Raw genomic sequence first — 26192 nt, 5'->3', positions numbered from 1 at the left:
TGACTTACAGTATTATAGTAGTTTCAGGTATACTGCGTAGTGATTCAATGGTTTTATATATTACAAAGTGATCACCACAGTGAGTCTAACAACCATCTGTCACCATACAAAGTTACCAGTATTATTGCCTATATTCCCTATGCTGTACATTGCATCCTTGTGACTTATTTACTTTATAACTGGAGTTTGTACACCTTAATCCCTTTTCCCTATTTCACCCACCCACTCCCTCTTCCTGAAAGCCGTTTGTTCTCTGTATCTATGAGCCTTTTTCTGTTTTATTATGTTTATTCATTTGTTTTCTTAGGTTCCATATATGAGTGAAATCATATAGTATTTGTCTTTGTCTGACTTATTTCACTTAACGTAGTATCCTCTGTGTCTACCCGTGTTGTCATAAATGGCAAGGTTTCTTTCTTTTTTATGGCTGAGAAGTAGTCCATTATGTATGTATACCACATCTTTATCCATTCATCTGTCAATAGACACTTAGGTGGCTTCCCTATCTTACCTATTGTAAATAATGCTGTAGTGAACATTGGGGTGCATATATCATTTGGAATCACTATTTTCATTTTCTTGGGATAAATACCTAGAAGTGGAATCACTGGATTATATGGTAGCACTACTTTTAATTTTTTGATTTAAGTCATTGTTGTAGGTGCTGAAGGAAATGTTTGCTCTTCTGAGAAATGGTGTTGGACACTGGATTAGAGGTGATGATGACTTTGCAGATAAGCTTGCTATTGCAAAAAAAAAATTATGATATTTACCAAATATATGAAATAGAGTATTAAATGCCATGTATAATTTCCATCCATGAGTTAGCATTATTAAGTTTTAGCAAATAAACCAGTTCACATGCTAAAGTGAATGGTGATAGCTGTCCTTTATTGAGTCTTTACCACATGCTAGGCACTATGTAAACACTTTAATCAAGTTAATCTCATTTAATTCTCACAACGCATTTATGAAAAAAGTAGATTTTATTCATATTTTATCAACAAGGATACTGAAGCTCAGAGAGGTAACTTCACTTGCCTGTAGTCACATAACTATTAGAAAGCAGTGCCAAGGTTCACGGCCAGGCCCATCTGATTCAGAGTCCACATCTGTAAGGACTTCACTTTTTCACTCCCTGTTTTGTGAAATCATCATTTCCTTCTTGTCTTCCATTTAGAACATCCCAGACAAGTATGGGTTTTGATGCATTTTCCTTCATAATCAAACCCAGCTAGATCAGTCTCTATTCTTGGCGATAACAGGCCGCAGAATCTTCAAGCAAGTGTTTGATTTAGAGGAGATGGTATCTTCTGACTTCTCTCCACACACCCGAGTGATGGGCTTTCAAATGAGTTATGACAAGCAGTCTCAACATTTGGTGATATTTTATCATTTAAAAGTATCATTTACAAGATTTTATCATTTGAAATGATAAAGAGGCACGCATATCACACTCTTGAACTTTCAGCATGTTTTAAAAATTACTTCCACTTTGTGGCCCATGAGCTTTCATTTAAAGAAAGAGAGAAAGAGAAATAAAGAAAACAACAAACTTGTGAACCGTCATAAAGGGAAGTTTCTGAAGATGTTAGCTGGCCTGTCCCAGCTCTACATTGAAGAAGTTTGGCTACAGTTAAAAAGTGAAGAACTTCAGCCAAAAAATCTTTACTGCATGTTAGATAATGATTTTTTTTAATTAAAAGAATTCAGAAAATTCATGAAGGAGATAGCCCTAAATTTTTATGGCAGGTTTTGGACTATTTGGGGTTTTCTTACCCATTTATGATTAGACTCAGAAATTAATACTACTCTACTCTTCTGATTTCATTTCACTGCCCTGAAATCCTGTTGTTGAAATTACAGGACTTGAAAATAACAGGAACATCCTGTTGTCAAAAATAAATTCCTTAGGATAAAACGTTAATTCAACTGAAGCCAAATTTTTTTGGAGGGTAGGAAGGACCTCAGTGGGAGGGGAGTTTATGAATGACAGGCTGCCTTTTGGAATTCACTGCTCTTTCTTCATATTTTTCCTATATCAATTTATTGTTTTGTGTGAATTTTTATATTTAGCAAAAATTTAGTTTGTGGTGTCGTTAAAAACTTTCATGAGAGAGTAAGGTCTGAGATGTTTGGGTCATTATGTTAGGATCGAGAGGTTCTTGTCTTGTTTGCAGAAAGAATTCAGAGACAAGACGCAGAGGTTAAGAAAGCAAAGCAAGGATTTATTAAGGGGTAGGCAGTCCGCTCTCAAGGCAAGAGCGAGCTGACCCAGGTGGGTGGCTGCCCCAAGTTCCTTGGCAAGCTCATTATATGAGTGTAAAAATGAATGGGCAAAATACTCATTGGTGGGGAGGGGTTTGGGATCATCTTTCCTGATCTTCATCCCAACTCCACCTTTCCACGTGGGGAGGAGGGATTTTTCATTCTTATTTAGTCTTGATTGGGAAGTTGGATGAGGTCATAATGAACAAAAGGTTACATTCGAATGGGGGTATCATAAGCAAAAGGTTACATTTGGACAGAGGTCATAATGATCGAAAGGTTACATTCGGATAGTGGGGATTCCTCTCCTGTCCCACCCTTCTGCCTCCAGGACACTTATCAACCCAGAAGATGTGGTTTTTCATTAGTGCAAAGGATCCTGTTTTTCTTGGTCTGCCCCAGGATCCCCGTTGTTTACAAGACATATGGTTTTCTGCTATTTGCCTGTGTCCCCCTTTCTCTGCTCATATCTAGCTACCTGCCTGCTCTAACAATTACTGTTGAGTATTATATTCAGAAATGTATGTGTTTATTGTTTCATTCTATGATTTACTCAATAGTTCCCTAGCTCCTGGGAATTTCATGTGCAAAGTAAAATAAAACACTGGGGATACTTTCTTAAAAAAGGGATTTTTAGATTATTAGGAGAATATAACCCCTGGAAACATTTTGGGTTATTTTTCTTGAGTCTGACTTATGCTTTGGACCCTCACTTGGATTACTGACTTAGGAGTTTAGACAGTCAGGTCCTGGGCAAGGTCAGAAATCCTTGAGTCTTGGTTTCTTCACCCATTAAGCTAGAGGGAGGGTGGGATGGCCCTAGCTATTCCTTCTAGTTCTAAGATTCTGTGAAGAAAAAATGTTTTCACAAAGCCTTGCTTTCTGATAGTCAACATTGGAAATTGTCCAGCAGTCACCCCATTCAGAGTGCAGGCTTCCAAGAGGCTAGAAATTCTCCCTCTTCTAGAAAACCCTCAGCTAATTGGTCTTTTCCCTCCAGCACCCTTGGCCCTCTCTTTGGAGGTTTGGATGGGAATGGTGGTTGGGAGGGGGACAGGAGGACAGCAGGTAGGAAACCATCAGTGCCAAGGCCTGGAGAGGCCGCTGCAACCACAGCTCCATCTCCTGCTGCTGACGCTTCTGGACCAGGCCTGCTGTTATTTATGTCTGACTTCCTTGAGTATTACCTGCCTCTTGCCGAATGACCCGTAATACCGTTGACTTTTCAAGCTGGAACCAGGTTTCGACAACTGATTTTGCAGAAACACACATGAGTCATGGGGAAAAGCTGCAAAGGGAAAGTTTTCCTTCTTCCCCTCTTGCAGAGCCTTTGTGGACACAGGCAAAACATCTTATTTGCATGACTAACTCTCACTAAGTATCTGCTGACTGGTAAGGAATCCCAGGGGGAAAGAGCTGGAATCAAACCCCACCTCTTTCATGAAGTCTTCCCTGATTCCCTCAGTTTAAATATTTTTCTATCACTGGACTCATACTGTTAAGCACTTTTCTCTAACACATAAAAAAGTTGACAGATGTTCACACTACCCTACACTGCTATTTGATATTGTCTCTTTAGTTAAATACAGGTTAAGTCTTGTAGACATAAGAGAAGTTGGGACTTAGTAACAGGTGATAGCAATCATCGTAAATACCTTTTTGGAGCCCCTGCAGCGGGCCAGGCTCTGAGCCGGGAACTTTACGTGCATCAACTCATCCAGTCCTCACTCCGCAGTCCTCACTCCGCAGCCCTCACTCTACTCTCAGGAGCTGGATGCCATTGTTCTCCCCATTCTATTTTTTAGGAAAGTGAGGTGTGGAGAAGTTCGATACTGGCCCAAGTCACAGAGTCAGTAAAAGGTGGACCTAGGATTGACTCAAGACAGCCTGGTTCCAGTGTCTTCATTCATACCTTATCTACTCACATTATCCTTGTTTTCTCAAGAGTTGAAAGTTAACACTGTTGTTTTCAGGATTAAAATTTTACTAATAGCACAAAGAAGTATGTAGTGTTTTTTAAACAAAGCATGACTAACTTCCATTAACAATTTCTTAGTGACTTTAAGTCACCATTTAGGAACATGAGTTCTTGCAATGTGCTGTAAATGTTAATTTGAATTAGAGGATACAAGATATGGGTATGTGAGCGTTCACTCCTACAGGGAACACTGTGGAAGGTTTTCTTGGAATATTTGCAACTTGCACATAAAGCCACAGAAATGTGTGGGCCTGATCTTCAGGACAATGTAATGTGGTTGCCGTTTAGTAATATGTAGTTGATTAAAATCACTTGTACTAAGTGATTTTTGCCCCGTTGAGAAATGATTACCATTACTGTCAGGATTTTTTGCCACTTAAAGCATCCACATCATTAACAGAGTGGCCACAGTGTCACTTTTGTAGGCATACAGCTACACTTTTACTTCTCTTGTGTTTCCCATGGGCTCTAAATGAAGCACAGGTAAGTGTATTGTAAGGGTATTTGTGGAGAGAGCAGTACTTCAAAGCCTACGAAGTCTTAATCAGAGGAAGGATGGAATATTTATACCGACATGAAATACAGTCTCTAATTTCTTCTGACTATTTCTAAGTGCTTTGAGTTTATTGAAATCTCACACTTAAAGCACAAAATGTCACATCTCCAGCATCAACCTGAGATCAGAAAGTACTTCATCCTGCCTGTGTGATGGGAGATTAGCCTTACCTGAAGCTTCTTTCCTGCTAACAGTCATATCTGAGTATCGTTGTCCACAAGTGCAATTGTGATTGGAGATGGGGGGTACAAAAAGATAAATATTTTGGACATTAATCTTGTATTCCCACAGTCACCTCTGTAAATTTAGCTTTAAACTTAGAAAGCCATATAATTTTACTATCTTCAGATAAAAGAAAGCCATAGGATTCGTCAGAAAAAGACTTTTTTGCCATCCATTCAGCGGCTTGGTGAACAAGAGGTAAGGGCAGGACACCTTTGAATGCTCGGGGACAATGACATTTTCTAGTACCTAACAATTTTGTTTTATGAGAACAGAGCATTAGTACATGCAAAAAAATAGCAAGTCAGCCTGACCTTATTATGATTAAATTCTGAAGGGGCTTGATTCACTGGAACCTACCTAGAGCACAGTTGGCAACCACTGTCCAATAGACCAATTTCAGCAGTATCATCCAGTTGTTCAGGGAACAGATGGCTCAGAATTGAAAAGGGGAAAAAAAAGAAAAGGTCATTTGAGAGGGTATCATGATTTTCAGACTTTTTTTTTTATGTGTAACTTGATCTTTTTTTAAATTTTTATTTTATTGAGTTATAGTCAGCAGACTGTTTTTCAGTGACTATCTCTATCCTATTTAAACCTTGAGTATATAATGAGCTGAGGATGTGGGCAACTGTTGCCTCATTCAAAATTGGTATTCAGTGAATTAAAATATCTGCTCTTTTTGAAGTAGATGAAACAATATTGCTCCAATCTGTCCACAGTTTTCTTTGCTCAGTCTTTTCAAGTAATATAAGCATATGGGCGCTTTTTAAGTACTAAAAGGTGAGCCTGAGTCTTACTCTTTGAGGCAATTGTCAGTACATCGAGTTAGGAATGCTCATCGTGTTGTGGAGTAAACTCTAAAACTATTAGACATGGCAATGGTAGCCTCCTACGTCTTTAAGAGCAACGTTGTTTTAAAAACAGCTGTGTTGGCTCCCCCTTTATCACTCACTAACTCTGAAATATTATTCATAGTTTAACCATGGCCATGCGAGTGGCATGTAAAACCTACTACAGCTATTTGAAGTAAAGGAAGTGGGGTTATAGAAGTATGTGTACCCCAGTGGCACTCTCTTGGACATTCCAAAGTGGGAAATGAGGTATAACTGGACCTCAGAGAACCTGGAATTAAAACGCTGAAAACCAGGACTGCGGTCTTCATCTGTCAGGGACCACAGGGTCTCTCGTTCTTCTTGTTGTGAGCATCTGAATGCTCCTCCCAACCCTTCCTTCCTCCTCGCTTTTTTTCTGTTCATTTATTTTGTATATTCATTGTGTATTTACTCCAACATGGCTGTTTGCCCTGAATTTATAACAGCTCTAGTGCTGCTGCTAACTGGCAGTTATCCATGTCAAATTCTCAAGAGCAAATAGCTGATGGGCTCAGCTCACCTCTTAGAGCTAAGTCACCAAGTTATAAATCAGGAGCAAGGCAGAAGAATGGCTGTCTTTGGATCAGGTATCCATCTCAGAGCTAGTCACCTGTGTCTGGGTGACCTGGGGCTGGGGCTGGGGCTGGGGGATAGAGGCATATGGCCCATGGGATCACCTCTTCCAGAAACTGTGAGCAGTGTGGGCAACTATGGAGTACGTCTAGTGCTCACAACTGATGGAATCCTTACTTTCAGGAGTTCTTTAGATGCAGCGAGATTGAATATTTACCTTCCATCCACACCCATCATAGCCCGGCACTCCCCTTCTTGTTTCATTCTACCAGTCTGCAGATCCGTTGTGTCCTCTCACTTTATTTAATGGCTCCCTTCTTTTCTGCAGTGAGACAGCTCAGACTGCTAATCCCCAGCTCCTAAATACGACAGATCTCTGCTTCGCTATCCTTTTTGCTTCCTGTTGCTTTGCTTTATTTCTGGTTCTTCAGGCTGCTTTGACCATCACATGTTGCAAAATCTCTAGGCCTGATTTTCCCTGGGGTTAAGTAATCCCTTGTCTTCACTGCCAAAGAGATGTAAAGATTAATTGTTAATTACATTAAGCTACTTTATGTCGCACGTGTGTGCGAGAAGAGTGCTTCTCAAACTTTCAGTGTGTACCTGAAACGCCTGGGGATCTTGTTAAAATGCAGTTTCAGGAGCTCTGTCACGGGGTGCGAGATCCTGCGTTTTTCACAGGCTCCCAGGTAGTGCTGCTGTTGCTGATGAAACAACAACTTTGAATAGAAGGCTAGGTTCACTTGTTGTCACTATGATCTTCTTGATGGGAAGGACTTTGCCTTAGGCATCTTTATATGCCCTTCCATGTCCAGCACTGTTCCTGGTACATGGTAGATACTCAGCTGTTGTTTGGATTATGATTAAACTGAACACACAGGAAATACTGGATTTTCTATGCCTACTTTTTTTAAGTGAGTGGTTTTCAGAGTGCAATAAATCAGTGAAATCAATAGACATTTATTAAGGGTCTAATTATGCAAAGGACTAGGAGAAATATGAAAAAAGATTGTAGTCTCTGTCTTCAAGGAGAACACTGGCATGTTTCCTACTTACTTTAATATGTCTTTGCTAGAATTCTGAAATAATTTTAGAATTGTAGGGGTAGCAGAATGACCCTATTTATGCTTCTAGCGTTTGACCTCATATGCTTTATTTTTAAAATTTTTTATTAAAGTGTAGTTGATTTACAGTGTTAGTTTCACATGTACAGCAGAGTGATTCAGTTATACATACACATATTTTTTCCGTTCAGATTATTTTCCAATACATGTTATTACAAGAAATTGAATATAGTTCCCTGTGCCATACAGTAGGTCCTTGTTATTTATCTGTTTTATAAACAGTAATGTGTCTCTGTTAATCTCCAACCCCTAATTTATCTCTCCCCTGCTCTTTCCTCTTAGGTAACCATAGTTTGTTTTCTATGTCTGTGAATCTGTTTTTGGTTTGTAAACAGAATTTGTATCATTTTTTTTAGACTCCTCATATAACTGAAAGCATATGATAGTTGTCATTCTCTGTCTGACCTCATATACTTTGTCATTTTTCCTCATGTACAGTGAGGCTGATGGGACTCTTGTGATGTTTATGTGTAGAGATGCACGTAAGTACCGAGTTTCGTGCCTGGCACCTGGTAAATGGTCACTGCCAGTGTCAGTGGTAGTGGCGGTAGAAGTAAGGATAGTAGGAGTAATAGTTGTGATTGTTTTCATTATCCGGCTAGTCCAGTTTAGGAAAATACTCTGCTCTTCCCCTTGTTCTCTAAGTCCATACGTTATCCTACCATGAGACTTCACTTTGTAGGGCTTATCTGAAATGTAATCTTAATATTGTTCTTGTTTAAAGTTAAAGGAAAATTAATTTAGAGTTCAGCCGTACGCACTACTACAACAGAAGGACAGAGAGAATACATTTTCCTACCTTGCAGTGGTTTAGCCTATACTGTTACTTTCTCTTCACTCCAGTGTCTTCATAAATTTATTCATTAGAGAAAAATTAGTATGCTTAAAGGATCCCTCTTAACCTCTCCAGCCATTTTGAATGGAACAAGAAATACACACAGAAATACATGTATACATACATACATACATAAATCCACAGGTGGATTTAGAATGTACGTTAAATAATGACATCTTCTTTGGAAAGAAAGTAAATTGACTATGCAAGGAAAGGACTATTGAACTCATAGGTATGGCTTTGGTGTATTTATTAATGATAAGCATCTACATAATGAATAACATCTGTATTCTTTAACAGAGCCAATAAAGCGTTCTATTGTACTTTCTACGTAGTGTAGAAATCAGTTCGCAATAAATAATGAATTCCTGATTCATCATACATTTAAACATTTTTAGGATAAAACTGGCAGACCATCTCCTTATCCCCAAATAAAGTAGGGCATCACCATGCGTTTCCACGTGGAAAAGAAAAAGCTGGCTGCAGCAACAAATATAACTGTGACGTAGATGCCATTGGTAAAGAGAATCTTAAGGAGACTTACCAGGGGGAGCCTATGAGTCATAGCTATTATCATTGTCTTGTTGAGGAGAAGCACTTAACAAGGAAGACCTTTGAAACAAACATTTATTATCCTTTCATTCCCTAGTTGCTTTTTCATTACCTGTGTAACCCAGATGTAGTCCACATGTCAGCTGCTTGGATCTCTGCAGGTCCTCCCGTTTGCCAGGTTCAGCTTGTTCTTGAAAATATAATTTAAATGGAGTCAAATTACAGTCTCATGTACAGGGAGTTCCCAACATCCCTTCCAATATTTTCAGCAGTTTCAAGTGGCGCTTTTGTCTCTCCTGGACTCTCTGTTTCTGAGCTCCACCTTATGCTGATTTCATACCAGGAATAAAGAAACTGCGGTACCCCATGCCACCCGCATAATTTTTTAATCAAGTTGGGTAATGCAAGTGGAAACCCTTCAGTAAATATAAAGTGCCACCTAGGGGAGTAATAATCTGACTAAATTAGAAAGTGACATAAGGCATGGTGAATGGCCCAGTGCGGGGGAGGGGGCCTGAAAGAGGGAAACTTGAAGATAATGAAACAGCATTCACTTGTTTCATCTGGCTGAAAAACCAAGAAAAGGATGAAGTCCTCACAAGATTTTGAAATAAAGTAGGATTGTCTGTGGGTCATAATAAGAAAGAAAATTTAGCCAAGAAATGTTAAAAGGGAACAGCAAAAGTTACTCACATGATTACAAGAACCCAAAAGAGCATTCACCACCCAGAGAGAAGGGTCGCCAGAGTTCTCTGAAGTTGGATGAGCTGGTAATTACAAGGAGTACTTTCCTCGCCCCTTCTCAGAAAGCAAATCCACATGGTCTTTGTCTCATTTTCTGGTAACTGCCAGATCTGTCCTGGAAGCAGTAGCCACTAGCACGTTAATCAGCTGTTTCCACAGCCCTGCGTGTGCATGGTATTCAGTCTGCTCATTTCTTCCATTACATTCAGTTTTTCCAAGAATTTGTTCCCAGCCTTATTTCAGAGATGATTTCTAACGTAGTATTCACAGTTTCCTAACTCCCCACATCACTTTCCTGTGCTCTAATCCCCAAACTACCTGGATGTACTGTACATCTTATTTGGTTGGACTTTAGAAAATTCTGGTTGGTGAGGGTTTTTTTGTTTCTTTCTTTCTTTTAAGGGTAAGATATAGTTCATTTATCTTGGGAACTTTTCAGTGTATGTGGCAAGTTTTATTCTACATCAGTAGAAATCCCATTCAGACAATAGTGATTAGAAAGTAAGAATACCTATTAGCTCTAGAAGAAAAGCTGAGTGAGAATTTACAACAAGAAAGCTTTAGTCTACGAGATACAATGTGGAATGACGTCGCCTGCCCCACTCGCTTTCCATGGACCGAGTCACGGGAGTGGTGGCCCTGACTGCTGTATGTGCTTGTGGGTTATCCTTTCCACCCCATCTCATTTGCCAATGATAATGTTTCCGGACAGTTGGGTGACCCCCCTAATCCCTAAGAGAGGTAGTACACCAGGCAGGTAGTTTTTGTTGGAGGGAAACTGGGATGGAGTCACTGCTGGACAGGAGTGGGCGAGGGAGGCCCCTGGCAGGACTGCAGGGCTCAAAGTAGAGGGGAAGGCAGGAGGGGCTGCCAACAGAGCAGGTGTGCTGTGGGCCAAAGCCCTGCTCACTCATGATCTGGCCCATGTCGACCATGTGGAGGGCAAACTTAGGGCGCTCTCAGCAGCCTCTTAGTGAGACATCATGACCTGCAAAAGCAGGGGGGAAAGGGGTTGCTTCAGGACTGGATAATTTTTCAGCCCCTTTCTCTGAAAGAATTGGCCCCGCCTGGCCACCTCGTTGTACAAGCAGGGAGAATTGCAAATGAGATTTTGAAGAGTGGTGACTCTTAGGGAATTCCCCTCTCTTCCCAAAGCCACTGCAGGCATCCCTGGTTACTTCTGATCTTCCAGAGGTCTGCTTGGCCCAATTTATTTTTTGACCAGGATGGTGCGCCATTAAGTGGGGTTCTGCTTTCAAAGGTTTTCCCCTGAAATAAAGGAAAGTTTTCAGAAAAGCACTTCAAATAGAGAGGTGAGAACCAAACGTGGCCAGGCCCAGGTAAGTATAGATGTTGGAAAGCTGGACCTGGTACCACAGCACTCTGTAGAAACGTCGATTACTCGTTGAGCAGCTCACAGTAGCTTCTTCAGTCATCATCCCCATTTTACAGCCTGAAATTGAATTGTGACAATGTTTTTCATAATAAAAATAAAGCATTGAAGCCTGTGTGAGTTCCTTGTCAGTGTCTGTATTTGTCTAAGCCCCTTGAAGCCAAATCTGTGGTAGTGAATCCATAAATCAGATGAAAACAATAAGAAATCATGTAGAGGCAGTGTACATAGACATGAGTAGCCAACATGATCACTATTTTTAGTGCAGAAATCTCTTCAAGATCAAAGTCATTACTGTTTGCCTGTTTTATTTAATTGTACGCCTTTTACCTGGAAGATGCGGATCTCATGGCATACAAATGAGAGTACAGGGAAGGATTCAGGCTTCCTGCTGTCCAAATTAAATTCTAAAAGCCAGAAAATTCGTCATTCTGACATCTCTTTGCAGATGCAGAATGTGTCTTGAAATATCTCTTGAAATGTGTCTTGTTTCCTTGAGGAATACATTTAGCAGCTCATGTTAATTAAAAATAGTATCTAAGTAAAGTCTTTAATAATGTGTCTCTTTTTAAATAGGAAATTGAGGGACTAATTTCCCAAATTGCATAAATTCGTGTTTCTCCTGATTTATCTATATTTTGAATTTTAAGATTTCCTTCTAAACAGGTTATTTTTTTTTCATTGAGTTTTCAGCAACCATTACATTTGGCTACATTGTAATCTTGGTTTACAGATATTATGTATTAAAAATGGAGAAGTTGGGGAAATATTTGAAAAGAGGCACCATCTACTATTAAGATTTCTTGTAATTTAAAGTATTGTTGTCTTGTAAGTTGTAGGACATGGGTCCTTTATAAGAATACCTCAAAAGCACAATTCTAGATATTGAGAACCTATTTAACAGTTGTTCATTTTGAGATTGTTTGTGAAAGATTTTATTTGAACAAGAAGATTTTTATGACCCATGAGTAAAAACTTCCAGTTACATCCCTGAAACCATTTCTCGTGGAATTTCAGTGTTACCAAAATAAATAATGTTAAGTTAACCTTAAACCTCATTGATCTAAATAAAATCCTGTAGTAATAGATACAGTTATGCAGTATAGCTTCTGAATGGAAAATTGTCATCCTTTTCAAAAGAATTAATGGCTCTGGGGAAATGTATGGCTTAGGAATGACAAGACTGTCATTCACTCAAAAAACAAAACTGTGTAAATGACAGAGTTGAGCCCTGGGAAGCCTCAAATGTGCCTTTGAATAATACTTCTTTCATGAAGTCCTTAGTGAGACCCTGGTCTCATTAGGCCAAGAAGATAGAGCTGGAAAAGCAAGGATGCCTTCCTCACATTTATTTGGCCATCACCTTTTTTTTTTTTTTTGAAGTTTTCTGAGCACCTCAGGATTTGCATATTCCATAGAATCTACTGTGAAGCAGTGGATTCGATTTAATCACGGAGCCTCTATTCAAACAAAGCTCCAATTTGGCAAAGCAGAAAATTGCTTTTGCCAACTTTGGGATAAAAAGTGCTAGTATAATGTGATGATGTCATACATGGTGCATTTAGAAGTGTTTGTATTGAAGTCATCTTGAGTTACCTTGTTTCTTCCCTCTTCCAGGTGTTTCATCCCAAACGTGTATGCGGCTCTGTTCACTGCCGCTCTTGTTCCTTTAATGTGCCTCGTGGTGGTATTTGTGGTGTTCATCCACGCCTACCAGGTGAAGCCTCAGTGGAAAGCATATGACGATGTCTTCAGAGGAAGAACGAACGCAGCAGGTTTGGAACAAACTGTTTTCACTTTGGAGATGGGATTCTTTAATGGTGGGAAAGTGTCACTGTATGTTCTTTGTCAAAAAAAGGAGGCAAGTGAGACTCAGCTTGCAGCTCTGAAGCCACAGGTTAAGTTCTAGTTCTCTGCTTTATCCTGCTCCTTGTTACTTCTGGCATCTCTCTGTCTTCAGGACTCTGGAGGTTTTATTGCCAGTTCCAGTTTTGTCCCTAGGATGTTAATGTTCAAGTAAATGACTCACAGCGTTTGGGAGCTGCTTCCCCAAGCAGTCTTCAACTCGAGCGATAACAACCTGTGTTCAATCTGCGAAATCTATGCATTTCTTTCAGATTCTGAGGCTTTCTCACACACAAACCTCTGTAATGCTTGTGAGTGCTACGTTGTGCATGTGGAGCTCTGATTGTGCTGACAGATGTTTAAAAACATATGTGACCAGACAGCTTCATAAGTGGCTACACATGTCTGGTTACTTAAGCGTGCAAGTCTTTCCAGCTCAAGTTGGCTTTCACTGCAGCTCATTTTTTCCCTTTGAATCATACTTAACACGGGTTTTTATGATCTGATTCTTTTTCTGTGGTTAGATTAGAGTCTCTTAGGAATTTTGTTTAACTTGGAACAATAACCAAACACCTCCATAGAGAAAACTCACTCTAACATAGTTTGAGTGACTAGGATATTAGGGAGATTCTAAGAGCTGGGGTGGGGGATCCCTCTTGGGCCAAAAGGAAGAGGACTTTCCTCTTTTCTAAGCTTTTACAAATCTAAAGCCAAATGAATGAGAGAAATTCTAAACATCTTAGGCGTTTTTTGGAGTTTAGGCAAGATACCCTATATGAAGTACCTAGAATAGTGTCTAATACATTATTGGAGGCTCGGTAGATATTGGCACTTCCAAGATAAAAAAAGATTCATTCTAATATAAGATGAGCCTCTAGTTCCTGAGCTGGCTTAGGGGAGATGCAAAGTGATTTTCCTAGCGGTGTAAAGAGAAGGGACTTCTATACTGGTTCACTGGGTAGGCTGTGGGGTCTCTTGTCTAGCCAGCTCTTCCCTCTTCCCTCTCATTTAGCATGCAATTAACATGTGGGCCAAAAGATTATTTAAAGTTATGATTAATCTTAAATTCTTCAATTAAAAAAGCAATATTCGTTGTAGATCTCCTACTTTTTCATGGGCATAGAATTTATCCAGAAGCTATGCTTTTATTCAACTTGAGATTCCCATTATTAAAATGCATAATCTCTTTTGAAAGGAAAGTTTGCTTTCTATATAATATAAATGTGCCAGTGTTGACACATTTTCAATAGTGACACCATCATAACACATAACCTAATGTGTTAATCCTTTTCATACCTAAATCACCCCTATGCCTTTTGTATCATGGATACAGCAGATAAACGATGCTCTGATTACCTGCAAAATGTAGCCCTCAAGCCTTGAACATAATGGTAAAAGCTCTAGCCCACATGTATCTCAACTAACAAAACCTCTCTTGCAACGAAATATTAATAGAAACATGGCTCTTAGTGTAGCTTTTCAAATTAAAAAAAAAATGTGGTATTTCCGATTCCCCTATTCCCATGGCAATCCAATCTGGTAGTCGTTATCTCACTTGAACTCTCATGGTATTTTCCTGGTTGGTCACTTGTTCTAGTCTTTTTCTTCTTCATTTCATCTTCTCAGATATCCGTATTTCAAAAGTGTGACATGAATTCTCTCACTCTCTAGCATTACAGTCATACAGTGTCTCACTGCCCAGAAGAACGTCCAGTCTCTCACTTTTATAACACAAGAGTCTCTCTAGTCCACCCCAGCCCATCTTTCTCATCCCCAAGTGAGTTAACTATTTAGCCTGCATTCTGACCACGGCATCAATTTACTCCTTCCTAAAATTACCTGATACTGCCATTTTGCTCATGTCAGAAGCCCTCTACAAACTCCTTACCGTTACCATTAGTTGATAAAACCCAAGTGCTTAGTAAGTCATGTGAGAAAATGTGGATGAAAGAATGGGAGAAGGGGCTTATTACCGTCCCATAATCTTCATTATCTCCCCAAAGCCATCTTAAATAAACCAGTAATCTAAGTAAAAATCATATGCTGGACAAACACAAGTTAATCCCTAGGACCCCCGTCCAACAAGATGCTGTTCACTCTTTTATAGAAATTCTGGCAGCTCCCAATATACTGCCTCTTCTGTGAAACCTTTGGAATTGCCTCTTTACAGAACCACACCAGCCAAGAATTACCCCTGCCTCCATCTACGCCTTTAAAGCATTTTGTCCCTACAGCCATCATAGCACTTAGCACTTGCATGAGAACGGAATGGTGACTTTTTTTGGTGTGTGTGTCTGGTTTCCTTAAATAAATTATGAATTCCTTGAGGGCAAGGACCATTTATTATTCATCTGTAACACCAGAGTGCTGTAGAATGCTCAAGGGATAGCAGGAGCACAATTAATATTTCTTGACTAAATGAATAAATTAATAATCATCAATGCACCATAAACTCTTATAATTGTAGAAGCGGATCTGCAAGCTAAAACAGCATTAAGAAGAAGAGGATTCTGTTATATCATCAACAGTAGAAATTACAGAATTTACCTCATTGATCTGTTCATAGGTGTCCCTTTGGAAGTTATTGTCAGGACTATTATTTTTTACTTGACTTCTGTGATTCCCAGCATTTTGTGTTCAGCTTTCAGCTCTGACCTGATATTTCATATTTTATTTGAAACCTCCTTTGACTTTCCTCCACTTGAATATGTTTCACTTTCCTCAAATTCAAAATTGCAAGAAAAAAACAGTCTGTCTATTCTACCAAGGAGCATTTGATACTTTGAGTTTTTCTGCTAAAATCCCATTGCACTGCCCTGGAAAGTATCCTGTCAAGATGGGACTATAAATTCATGGTTTGCCCACTCCCCTGCTCCATGTACATACATAACAGTTAATAACAAGCTATAATAAGAGAAAATTAAAAAGAAGATGAACTGTGGATCAGAAATAAAGCAGAAACACGGAGTCTTAGCTGGGCTGCAGCCAAGGACCTGATAATGTTCCCTGGGTCCACAAGCCTGGGGATGCAGGAGTATCTCAGTTGCTGTGGTGGGAAGTTGGGAATTAAGGGTCTCACCCAAGGCAGGTAGCCTGGAGCAATAGCACTTGCAAGATGCCTGAAACAGAGCTGCCACAGTAACTTGGGCTTTAGGTTAGGAATCTGGGAGCCCACGGGCAAGGCAGGTGAAGCATCTTATCAAGTTCCGAGACCAAGCTCTCTAGAGTTCACAGCGTTTATCTGCCATATTCATGTATCATTATGGGGGCAGAAGACCCAAGGCATCAAACTCGTCCTCTTTGGACAGGAGGGTTAAGTGGAGGCCACCACAGAGCCATTAGACAGAGAAAGATAGCCAGAGACAGAGACAGAGAGAAGGAGGGAGGGAGGGAGAGAGAGAGAGAGAGAGCAAGCAAAGAAACAATGCTTCCCACTCAAGATGAGCTACAACATAAAAGTCTCAAATATGGGAGGAAAACTAACAAAGACAGTCCTTAAAAATCAGCAATTAGAAAGATGAATTTAATCCAGAAAGAAAATATAAAAATAGAATAAACTATAAATAACTAAGTATGTTAGGCTCCTCAAAAATATAAAGCAGGAATCGTCAAATTGTGGCCCTACCAGCCACTCACCTGTTTCCTCACTTTATCTTTTTAACAGCTTCATTGAGATATAATTTACATGCCATAAAGCTCATCTGTTTAAATTGGTCTTTATTCATTGATCTTTATTAGATTTATATGGTTGCATAACTATCACCATAAATCTAATTTTAGAATATTTTCATCATCCCAACAAAGAAGCCCCATGCCATTAGCAGTCACTCTCCATTCTCCACTTCTGTGAACCTTAGGTAACCGCTAATCAGCTTTCTGTCTCAATAGATTTGTTTATTCTAGACATTTCATATAATGGGATCATAGAATATGCAGTGTTTTATATCTGACTTCCTTGTAGTGGTTTCAAAGTTCATTCATATTAGCGCATATATCCATGCTTAGTTCTTTTTATTGCCAAATAATATTGCACTGTATGAATACACTACCTTTTGCATATCTGTTCATCAGCTGATGGACATTTGGTTGTTTTCACCTTTTGACTATTATGAAGAAGGCTGCTGTGGATATTCATATACAAGTTTTTGTATTAAAATATGTTTTCATTTCTCTTGGGCATATGCCTAGTATTGGAATTTCTTGGCCATACAGTAGCTTTATATTTAACTTTTTGAAGAACTACTAAACTGTTTTCCAAAGTAGCTGCAGTGACCTGTTTTGTAAGTTTTTTTTGGCACCCAGTTACACCCATTTGTTTACATATATTCTATGGCTGCTTTCACAATACATAATTGAGTATATGCAGTTGCAACAAAAATCACATGGCCTGAAAAACCTAACATAGTTGGTATCTGGCCCTGTACAGAAATGGTATGACCATCGACCCCTGACATAAAGGAAAATATGTCCACGGAAAGAACTTAAACATAAAGAACAAAAATAGGTACAAACAGCTAAATAAAAACAGATAAATATGAAAATGAAAAAAATTTTAAAATCTTGGCAATGAAAAATATACTAGTTGAAAATTTTAAGTATCTTAATATTTGAGATAAACTATGGATGAAACACAGAGAAGAGGGAATTAATTAATTAGAATCTGAAGCTAAGATTAAGGAATTCATCAGTGAAACATATTAAGAAAGGAGAAAACATGAAAACAAAGCTGAGAAGTATGAGAATATATTGCCAGAAGAAAAGAATACAGGGAATTGACACAAATCAAGATTTGAAGAGATAATGGTTGAGAATTTTCTAGAATTAAAAAAAAAGTTAACATAACTACATATAAATATCTACATTGTTAAAAAGCGGAGGTGGGGGTGATGGGAGAATGATGTAAGGTCTAGTGTATTAGTAAAGTTCCCAAGTCTATATTTTTGAAAAACTGAATAGTAAGTACCTTTTCCTTACTTCTAATATACTTTATTGTTAGAATAAGTAGCACAGACCCCATTTATGGGTTCAGAGTCCACGGTGCAAGCAGATGCCACTAAGTTGTCTAAAACCTAAGCATCAAAGACAACACAGACTGGTACCCAGCCTCTTCTCTTCTTTCCTCTCAGATACCTGCACTTTTTACTTCCCGTGTATACTTTATACCTGAGAAGTAGGGTGGTTCTAATTACATCCGGCCCTTCGTTTCACCAGATTCTGCAACTGCAAATTCAACCAACCATGGATTGAAAATATTTTGGAAAAAAAATCCCAAAAAGTTCCAAAAAGCAAAACTTGGATTTGCTGCACACCGGCAACTCCTTACATAGCATTTACATTGTATTACGTATTGTAAGCGATCTAGAGATTAAGTATTCTGGAGGATGTACATAGGTTATATGCAAATACTATGCCATTTTATATAAGGGACTTGAGCATCCTTGGATTTTGGCATCCTGCAAGGTCCTGGAACTAATTCCCCACGGATACAGAGGGAAGACTATAATCTCTAACAGGTCCAGCTTGGTTCTCTACAATTCCAAGCGTGCAAAAGTAGCCCTTTTTCCTAAGGCAGCAGATATGGTTTATAGTTTAGTTATGTTTTGCCCTGCGTTTTTTAATTGGATGAGCATTTTCAGATATTACAGCTGACCCTTGAACAGCACTGGTTTGAACTGTACAGAATATGTATATGCTTAACTGTAACGTTACAGGTGGAATTTTTTCTGTGAGAGGGTTTGGCTTCTCTCTAACCTTTATGTTGTTCAGGGGTCAACTATATTAGATCGTGTCATGAGAAATATATCCTCAAATAATAAGTCAAGAGTTAAAAGTAAGTCCCCTTTTCTTACAGTGGAAGCAGTTTCCTAGTTCTCCAAATTATGCTAAATTTTGAATATTTTTGGTGAAATCTTGTCAAGAGCTTTCTTTATCTATAAATTACTTTTAGTAATGAGTAAGATGCATTGTGAGAAGGAAAGGTCAATTTGTAGTTTCCTTACAGCCAAGCTGGTTTTTGTTTTTAGTAATTAGAATGATTAGGATTATTTGTTTCCCTTAGGGTTTTAGGTTTGGTAAACAGATGTGATTAGTTGACACCAGCATCAGGCCTGTTTGAATAATTGAGGAGCTTGCATCAATCATTTTGCTAGGCCTTGACTCTTCCATATTTCTGTAGAACTGTTCTCCAAACGAATCACTCTTGTGCAGATTAATGTGCACAAGACATCAATTATGAGCAATTTGACGTTAACACTTGCGTTGGTTATGTCTGTTCAGTACCAACCCCTTCATAGTCTATATGTTGAGTGACTTTTTTTCTCCTGACATCCCTTAATTTCAGGGTTTAAATAAACTTGCTGAAGTTTAAAGGAAAGGGCACACAGAGGAAGAGCTGCCAGTAAATAAAATACACTCTGTGCTGTAGTCTCCAACGGTGGCCATTGTCAGTCCCACCCGTTCTGAGCGTGGCTGGGGCAGTGATGGCACTGCTCCCCTCTTGCTGCTGGGCTGCTATGAACCAAATTTTCAAAGGTCAGTGGCCCCTAATGAAATTCACTGGCCTCCTCCTCCTTCAGTAGGGTGATCATGCAGTGAGAATGAGTCAGGATAAAGGTATGTTCCCTGAACTAAATTTCAGTGTCTCAAATGGCATTTTAAATGAAACCTGTAATTTTAGGGTTTGGTTTTGATCTCTGGCAATGATAAGCTTGTCTCTCCTTTAGGCTCATTAGAATTTACTGACTCCCTTCTGATTCATCATGCAGTTCTTATGTGAGGAATGATTCCCGGATCAGGGAAGGAAAATTAATTTGAATAAAAAGAGGAAGTAGGTGATTACATACCCCTTTCTTATAAAAACCCCACACACGTGTTTCAATATGATACATAAAAATATGTAAAGATGGCTGGATCCAGCTAGCCACGTATAACACGGACCTCCTGGTTCATACAGAATCTCCCGGTTCTATCATGGCCACTTCTCTGCTTGGTTATATATCTGAAGATGAATGCTCCCATTTCTTCTGAGGCTCCATTTCTTCATATTTACAGTGAACAGCAATACATCAAAATTCCATTGCTATTATGAAAATCATTGAAAACTTGTTATAATTAATATTACAAAGTATCATCCCTTACATCCTAGAATTGAGTGACTTTTTTTTCTCCTGACACCGTAGAAATTTCAAAAAGAGTTTCAAGAAACTCAGTGAAAGCCAAAGGAAAAAGAAGAAAAGGAAATTGCTCCTGGTGAATGCAGCACACTCTGTGTTGTGGTCTCCAGAGATGCCGCTATCAGTTATTTCCCTCCCTTTGCACATGAGCTGCTCCTCACATAAAGCAGGGAGTCTCTTTCCCCATCCTTTCACTCTGGACTGACTGCTTAGACCAGTATTATCTGATGGAAAAGTGATACTGCCCCATAATGGGTCTAGCCTTTAAGAGGACCAGCAGTTTCAGCTTCCTTTCTCTTGGAAGCCAGCCACCATGTAAGAAGTGCAGTTACCCTGAGACCACCATGATGTTAGAAACTCCAAGCTAGTCGTGTGGAGTGGCCGTGTGAATGAGCATGCTTGGCCAGTCTCCATTCGTTGCAGGCATCCCAGCTCTGACTCCAGACATGGGAGTGAAGAAGCCTTCTTACAGGTGCCAGCCTGAGGAGACACCACACAGAGCAGAAGACTACCCAGCCCAGATCGTAGGACTGTGAAAAATAATAGATTATTTTAAGCCACCAAGTTTTGTGGTGGTTAATTCTGTAGTTCTCAGTAGCCGAACTGCTCTGATTCTACTATCCTTACTGTTCTCACTTCAAAATTCTAAGTATGTCATTGTCGTTTTAAATTTTGTCACTTTTATTTTTTTGCATTTAAGTTTTATTTTAAATTTGTGTTTCTTGTCATTCCAGATATGTATTACAAAATTATAAGTATGTGTCATTGGCATTTTAGATTTTACATAGTTCATAAATAAAAGTGGAAAAACACAATATGATTTTTTTCCTAAACCAAAATTGAGGCTTCCACTAAAGCAGAGTAAAAGTAATCTTACCTAGTAACAGTGCGTGCTTGAATCAGATCCAGAATGACCAATATAACAGGTTTCACATGTCCTTGGCTTGTTTGCAGTCTATTCCCAGTTCCATTGCTGAAAAGAAAATAAAAAACAATGCCTAGGGACCTAAGGAAAACCCCAAAGCTTCTCACTGGACAATGAACAATTTCTGCTGCTGGAGCTTAAAAAAATCTTTGTGAGCACAGTTCAGTCTCCCCACATGTGGCCAATAGTGGTGGGGGAAATCCAAAATATTTAAAGAAACATTATGGATGTTCATTCCCTGCTTAGATTTATATTTATGACTTCAATCTTTGAAGATTCAAGTCAGAAATCTTTATGCCTGGAAGATGATGTGTAGTCATTCAGTGTGTGTTGGTTTTTTTCATTTTTGTTTTGAAAAAATTAGAGATTTGCTATTCCTCATTAAAAACTCTTAGAACAAGCTTCCTTAAAAAACTAAAAACAGACTTACCATAGGATGCAGCAATCCCACTTGTGCGCATACATCCAGAGGAAAATATAATTCAAAAATACACATGCACCTCAGTGTTCATAGCAGCACTATTTACAATAGCCAAGGAATGGAAACAACCCAAATGTCCATTAACAGGTGGCTGGATAAAAATGATGTGATACACACACACACACACACACACACACACACACACACACAATTAAATACTACTCAGCCATAAAAAAGAATAAAAGAATGCAATTTGCAGCAATATGGATGGACCTGGAGATCATCATTCAAAGTGAAATAAACCAGAAAGAGAAAGAAAAAAATGCCATGTGATACTGCTTTTATGTGGAATCTAAAAAAAAAAAGAAAAAAGGACAGAAATGAACTTATCTACAAAACAGAAACAGACTCACAGATGTAGAGAACAAACTTATGGTTACCAGCGTGTAAAGGGAGTGGGAAGGGATAAACGGGGAATTCGAAAATTGCACCTCTTGGGGAGTGATAGAAATGTTAGCTAAGTGATTGTGGTAATGGTTTCATTGGTGTATACATCTATCAAAATTCATCAAACTGTACATTTGAAATAATGTGTAGTTTACTGTACCAGAACCATACCACAATAAAGGTGTTAAAAAATGAAAACTCCTAGAACAATTACATCAGGGATTAGTCTTCTGAGACTTAGAACATAGAGATAAAAAGTAAAAAAAAAATCAAATCCAATCAAAGAATTGAGAGAAAGCTTAAGTTTCTGTTTGAACTTCTGACTTGCATATAACCAAAGAAGAAACAGGACTGGTAATTTGTGGCAGAGCTGGGTCTCTCTAAAATTCAAGTTTCCTGAACGTCTATACCTCAGTGACTGCCTTTTACTTAGTTTCAGCTGAATACCGATGAGGACAAGAATAGCTCTCTGTTCAGGCTATTTGAGTACTAAACTGTTAAAGTCAATCTGCATTTGTTTCCTAGGTGGGCAGAGGGCATAGAGCATGGATGTGGTAGAGCTGGAGGAGCAAAGGACTGGACCACATATAAGAGGAAGATGTGAAGGTGCTTGGGCCCTGGTGGTCACCATCATTATCATCTTCACCACTACCAATTAAGACTCACCATATGCTATTTACAGTTTTATTTTTCTGGCATACTCCACTGTGCTAAGCATTTTATATATACTGTCTCACTTTTTACAGAATCAAACCTTTCATTGAGAAAAATAACATGTAAACATTAAATTAAACCTAGCAAACTCTAATTCCATAAAAGTAATTATTAGACTCCATTCCCCAGAAAGAATTTGAAGTGATCCAGCTAGCAAATTATTCCTTCATCTTCTGATTTCCAAGAAAGACTGTCCTTATATTGAAACATGCCTAATTTTCCTCACTATTCTCATATGTAGTACAGGCATAATAATATTTAACTTTATAGAGCTGTATGAAAGATTAAATGTTAATTTATATAAAGTCTTAAGTACACTCTCTGGAATATGCTAAGATTCAGTATGCCTTTGTATTCTTGTTAGCATAACAACTCTTTCCATATGTAACTGGTATAGAATACAGTCAGATGTATAACCACTTTGTTCTGTATACTTCCTAAATGTCTCTCGGATACACCTCTTTTCCTTTCTTCATGGCTATGACTGCTGTATTAATGAGGTTGAGCTGTCGTAACAAAATGCCATAGACTAGGTGGTTTAAACAATAGGAATTTATTTCTCAGTTCTGGAGGCTAAGTCCTATAATTTGGGTGCTGGCCAATTTGGTTCCTGATGAGAGCCCCCTTTCTGGCTTGTAGATGGCTATCTTCTTGCTGTGTTCTCACATGGTGGGGAGGAGAGAGAGAGAGAGACAGAAAATGGGAGGGAGAAAGTAAAGGCACTAATCCCTTCATGAAGGCTCTACCCTCATGACTTAATTAACTCCTTAAGTCCCCATTTCCACATACCATCACACTGAGGGTTAGGGCTTCAACACATGAATTTTGGAGGGATGCAATTCAGTCTACATCACCTGGGTTATGTCCCCATCATCTCATACCTGTCTTAAGATTGATGCTCCTTGATTCTTGTCTGTCCCCATTCCACGTTGAACCCATCTACAAGGTGAAATTGATCACACCATTAAAGTCATTCAACGGCAACCCTCAGACTGTAGAATAAAAGGAAAATTCCACCCATGTAAACTCTTTATATGCATAGCCATGTTGAACTAGTGCTGCTGCCTCAAAGTGACACGATGTCTGATGAGTCTGGACTTAAATAATACTACTGAATTCACTCTCACTTACTGAGTTCATTGTTTATGGTGGCTGGGGAGAAGAAGGAATGGCATTGAAGCTGAATTCTTGATACCCATGATGAATAGGCTTCAGTGGCATGTTAGTGGAAGACAGGGTACACATTTAGAGCCAGTGCCTTCGCATCACTGTGGCACTGCTGCCTGAGCGCACCACACACTCTGACCTTCAGTGTGGCTGGCAGCTCTTGTTGACATAAGCATACAACTGCCAATGCCCCAGCCTGATCCAGAGAATCAGTGAAACTTTCCCAATTGTTTCTATTTTGGATACGTAGGTTGAGTTTCCCATATATTTCCTTGGTAGTTTTTCTCCAAGTTAATAAAAAGTTTACATTTTAATTTTCCTGGCATATTCCATTCTTTTAAAGGAAGTTTCCCCTCTCAAATCCTTCTTTAGTTATCTTAGAAAACTTAGCAACGAGGCATTACTTTTTACTCTTTTGAAAGCTACGTAAAGTAGCTATTCATGTTTATTGCTTTGATCTAAGAGCACATTCATTTTTTTTAATGGGTGACTGAAGTCTTCCATTAACCCTTGGCTGATGAAAATATAATTTCTGATCTTTTTAATGTGTCTCTCTCAAATTTGTATTCAGACCATTGCCAAAGAATGTATATAAACTCTACTAGTAGAAAAATAAGTTTTTCAAGGCTGCTTTATCTTACAATATTTATGGCATTGGAAACACTGTATTCCCCTTGACCTGGTCTATGAGGAACCTCATTTGGTGTCAACATAGTGATCCTATAATACACCATGGTTCTTTCTAATCAGGCAGATCCCTAGTTGTAAGGTGTCAATTCCATTATTGATTTGCAACTTTTCCCATGTATTACTAATTGCTATTCTCATTATTTAGAGAGATTTTCTATTTATGATTCAGTGCCTACACAATTCTTTAAAAAATACAAATAGTCACAAAAATAACTGATCATATTTTAATTAATCAACTGATACTGGTACAATTTTATTTATTTATTTATTTATTTATTTTTTATTGATTTATAATCATTTTATAATGTTGTGTCAAATTCCAGTGTAGAGCACAATTTTTCAGTTATACATGAACATATATATACATATATATATTCATTGTCACATTCCTTTCTCTGTGAGCTACCATAAGATCTTGTATATATTTCCCTGTGCTATACAGTATAATCCTGTTTATCTATTCTACAATTTTGAAATCCCAGTCTATCTCTTCCCACCCCCCACCCCCTTGGCGACCACAAGTCTATGAGTCTATTTCTGTTCTGTATTTAATGCTTTGTTTGTTTGTTTGTTTGTTTGTTTGTTTAGATTCCACATATGAGCGATCTCATGTGATATTCTTCTTTCTCTTTCTGGCTTACTTCACTTAGAATGACATTCTCCAGGAGCATCCATGTTGCTGCAAATGGTGTTATGTTGTCAATTTTTATGACTGAGTAGTATTCCATTGTATAAATATACCACATCTTCTTTATCCAGTCAGGTACTGGTACAATTTTAAAGAGAAGATTCAGAAATAAAGGAAAATAGGATTGTTAGGACTAGGGAAATAGGAAGTGGGGACAAGTCATCTGGGGAATTAGCAATTGCTCATGATTTCTTTTAAACTGTACAGTTGACTCAATGTCCTTTATCACACAGTGATACTTAATAGTTTCTACATTATAAAACTCAGAAAGTTAGAGAAAAATGACTTTTTTATAATAAGTTTTTTCCTTATAGTGGGAAAGGACACCATGTCAAAGGTGAAGTTTGAATTTCATTGGGCCAGAGAGCAGTAACAAACTTGGTCTGATCCTTTCATAAAAATACTCTTTCAGTTGCATTATCATAACCAAAATGGCAGCCTCATAAAAAATTTACTTTTCTTACAACCAGCTGCAAGAGGCTACTCCAAATAATAGGATATCAAAAATACTTTCGTTCCATCTTACACTTCAAGGTCAATATGTCCCTGCATAATAATTTTTCCTATTTTTAAATTTCTGCTTTCTGCTTACACCCTTTTCCTGTTCATATCACTGTGGTTACCATTTCTTATGATATTTTCCCTTCCTGGGTCACCACTTCCCTCTTCACATCTCTCTCTGAACACAATCTCTCTCTGTCTTCCTCTCCCAGTTCCTCACTCCTACTGGTTCTTTATCTTCATCGTGACCTCACTTTCCTTGACCCTGTGATTGAACATCCAAGGATATTTTCACTAACTCCCCTGATTTCCTCACCAACTTGGCTCCCTCCTTAAAGAATATTGCCAACCATCATTCAAGTCTCTGTCACACACTTCTCTACTTTATCAGCCAATTAGTGCTACTCTGTAATAGATACTAATTTATCCTAACTGACCTTAACTGAGCTATCTCTGCTTCTCAGTAATCCTTTGGATTATCTTTAATTAATTCTTAGGTAAT

At 38.5% G+C, this 26192-nt stretch overlaps 1 protein-coding gene across 1 annotated transcript in view; it reads left to right on the top strand.

Moving 5' to 3' along the window:
• Positions 1–26192, top strand: part of ADGRV1 (adhesion G protein-coupled receptor V1) — a 440955-nt gene that overhangs the window by 348214 nt on the left and 66549 nt on the right. Inside the window, exon 85 of the mRNA XM_072958404.1 lies at positions 12738–12895. Within this exon, the coding sequence (XP_072814505.1) occupies positions 12738–12895 (158 nt within the window). The remainder of the gene's footprint in view (positions 1–12737; positions 12896–26192) is intronic.

Source organism: Vicugna pacos, chromosome 3 (assembly GCF_048564905.1).
Source record: "Vicugna pacos chromosome 3, VicPac4, whole genome shotgun sequence".
In the NCBI taxonomy this organism is placed as follows: domain Eukaryota; kingdom Metazoa; phylum Chordata; class Mammalia; order Artiodactyla; family Camelidae; genus Vicugna; species Vicugna pacos.
Note: the sequence above shows the minus strand (reverse complement) of the source record. Positions and strands in the feature narration are given on the sequence as shown.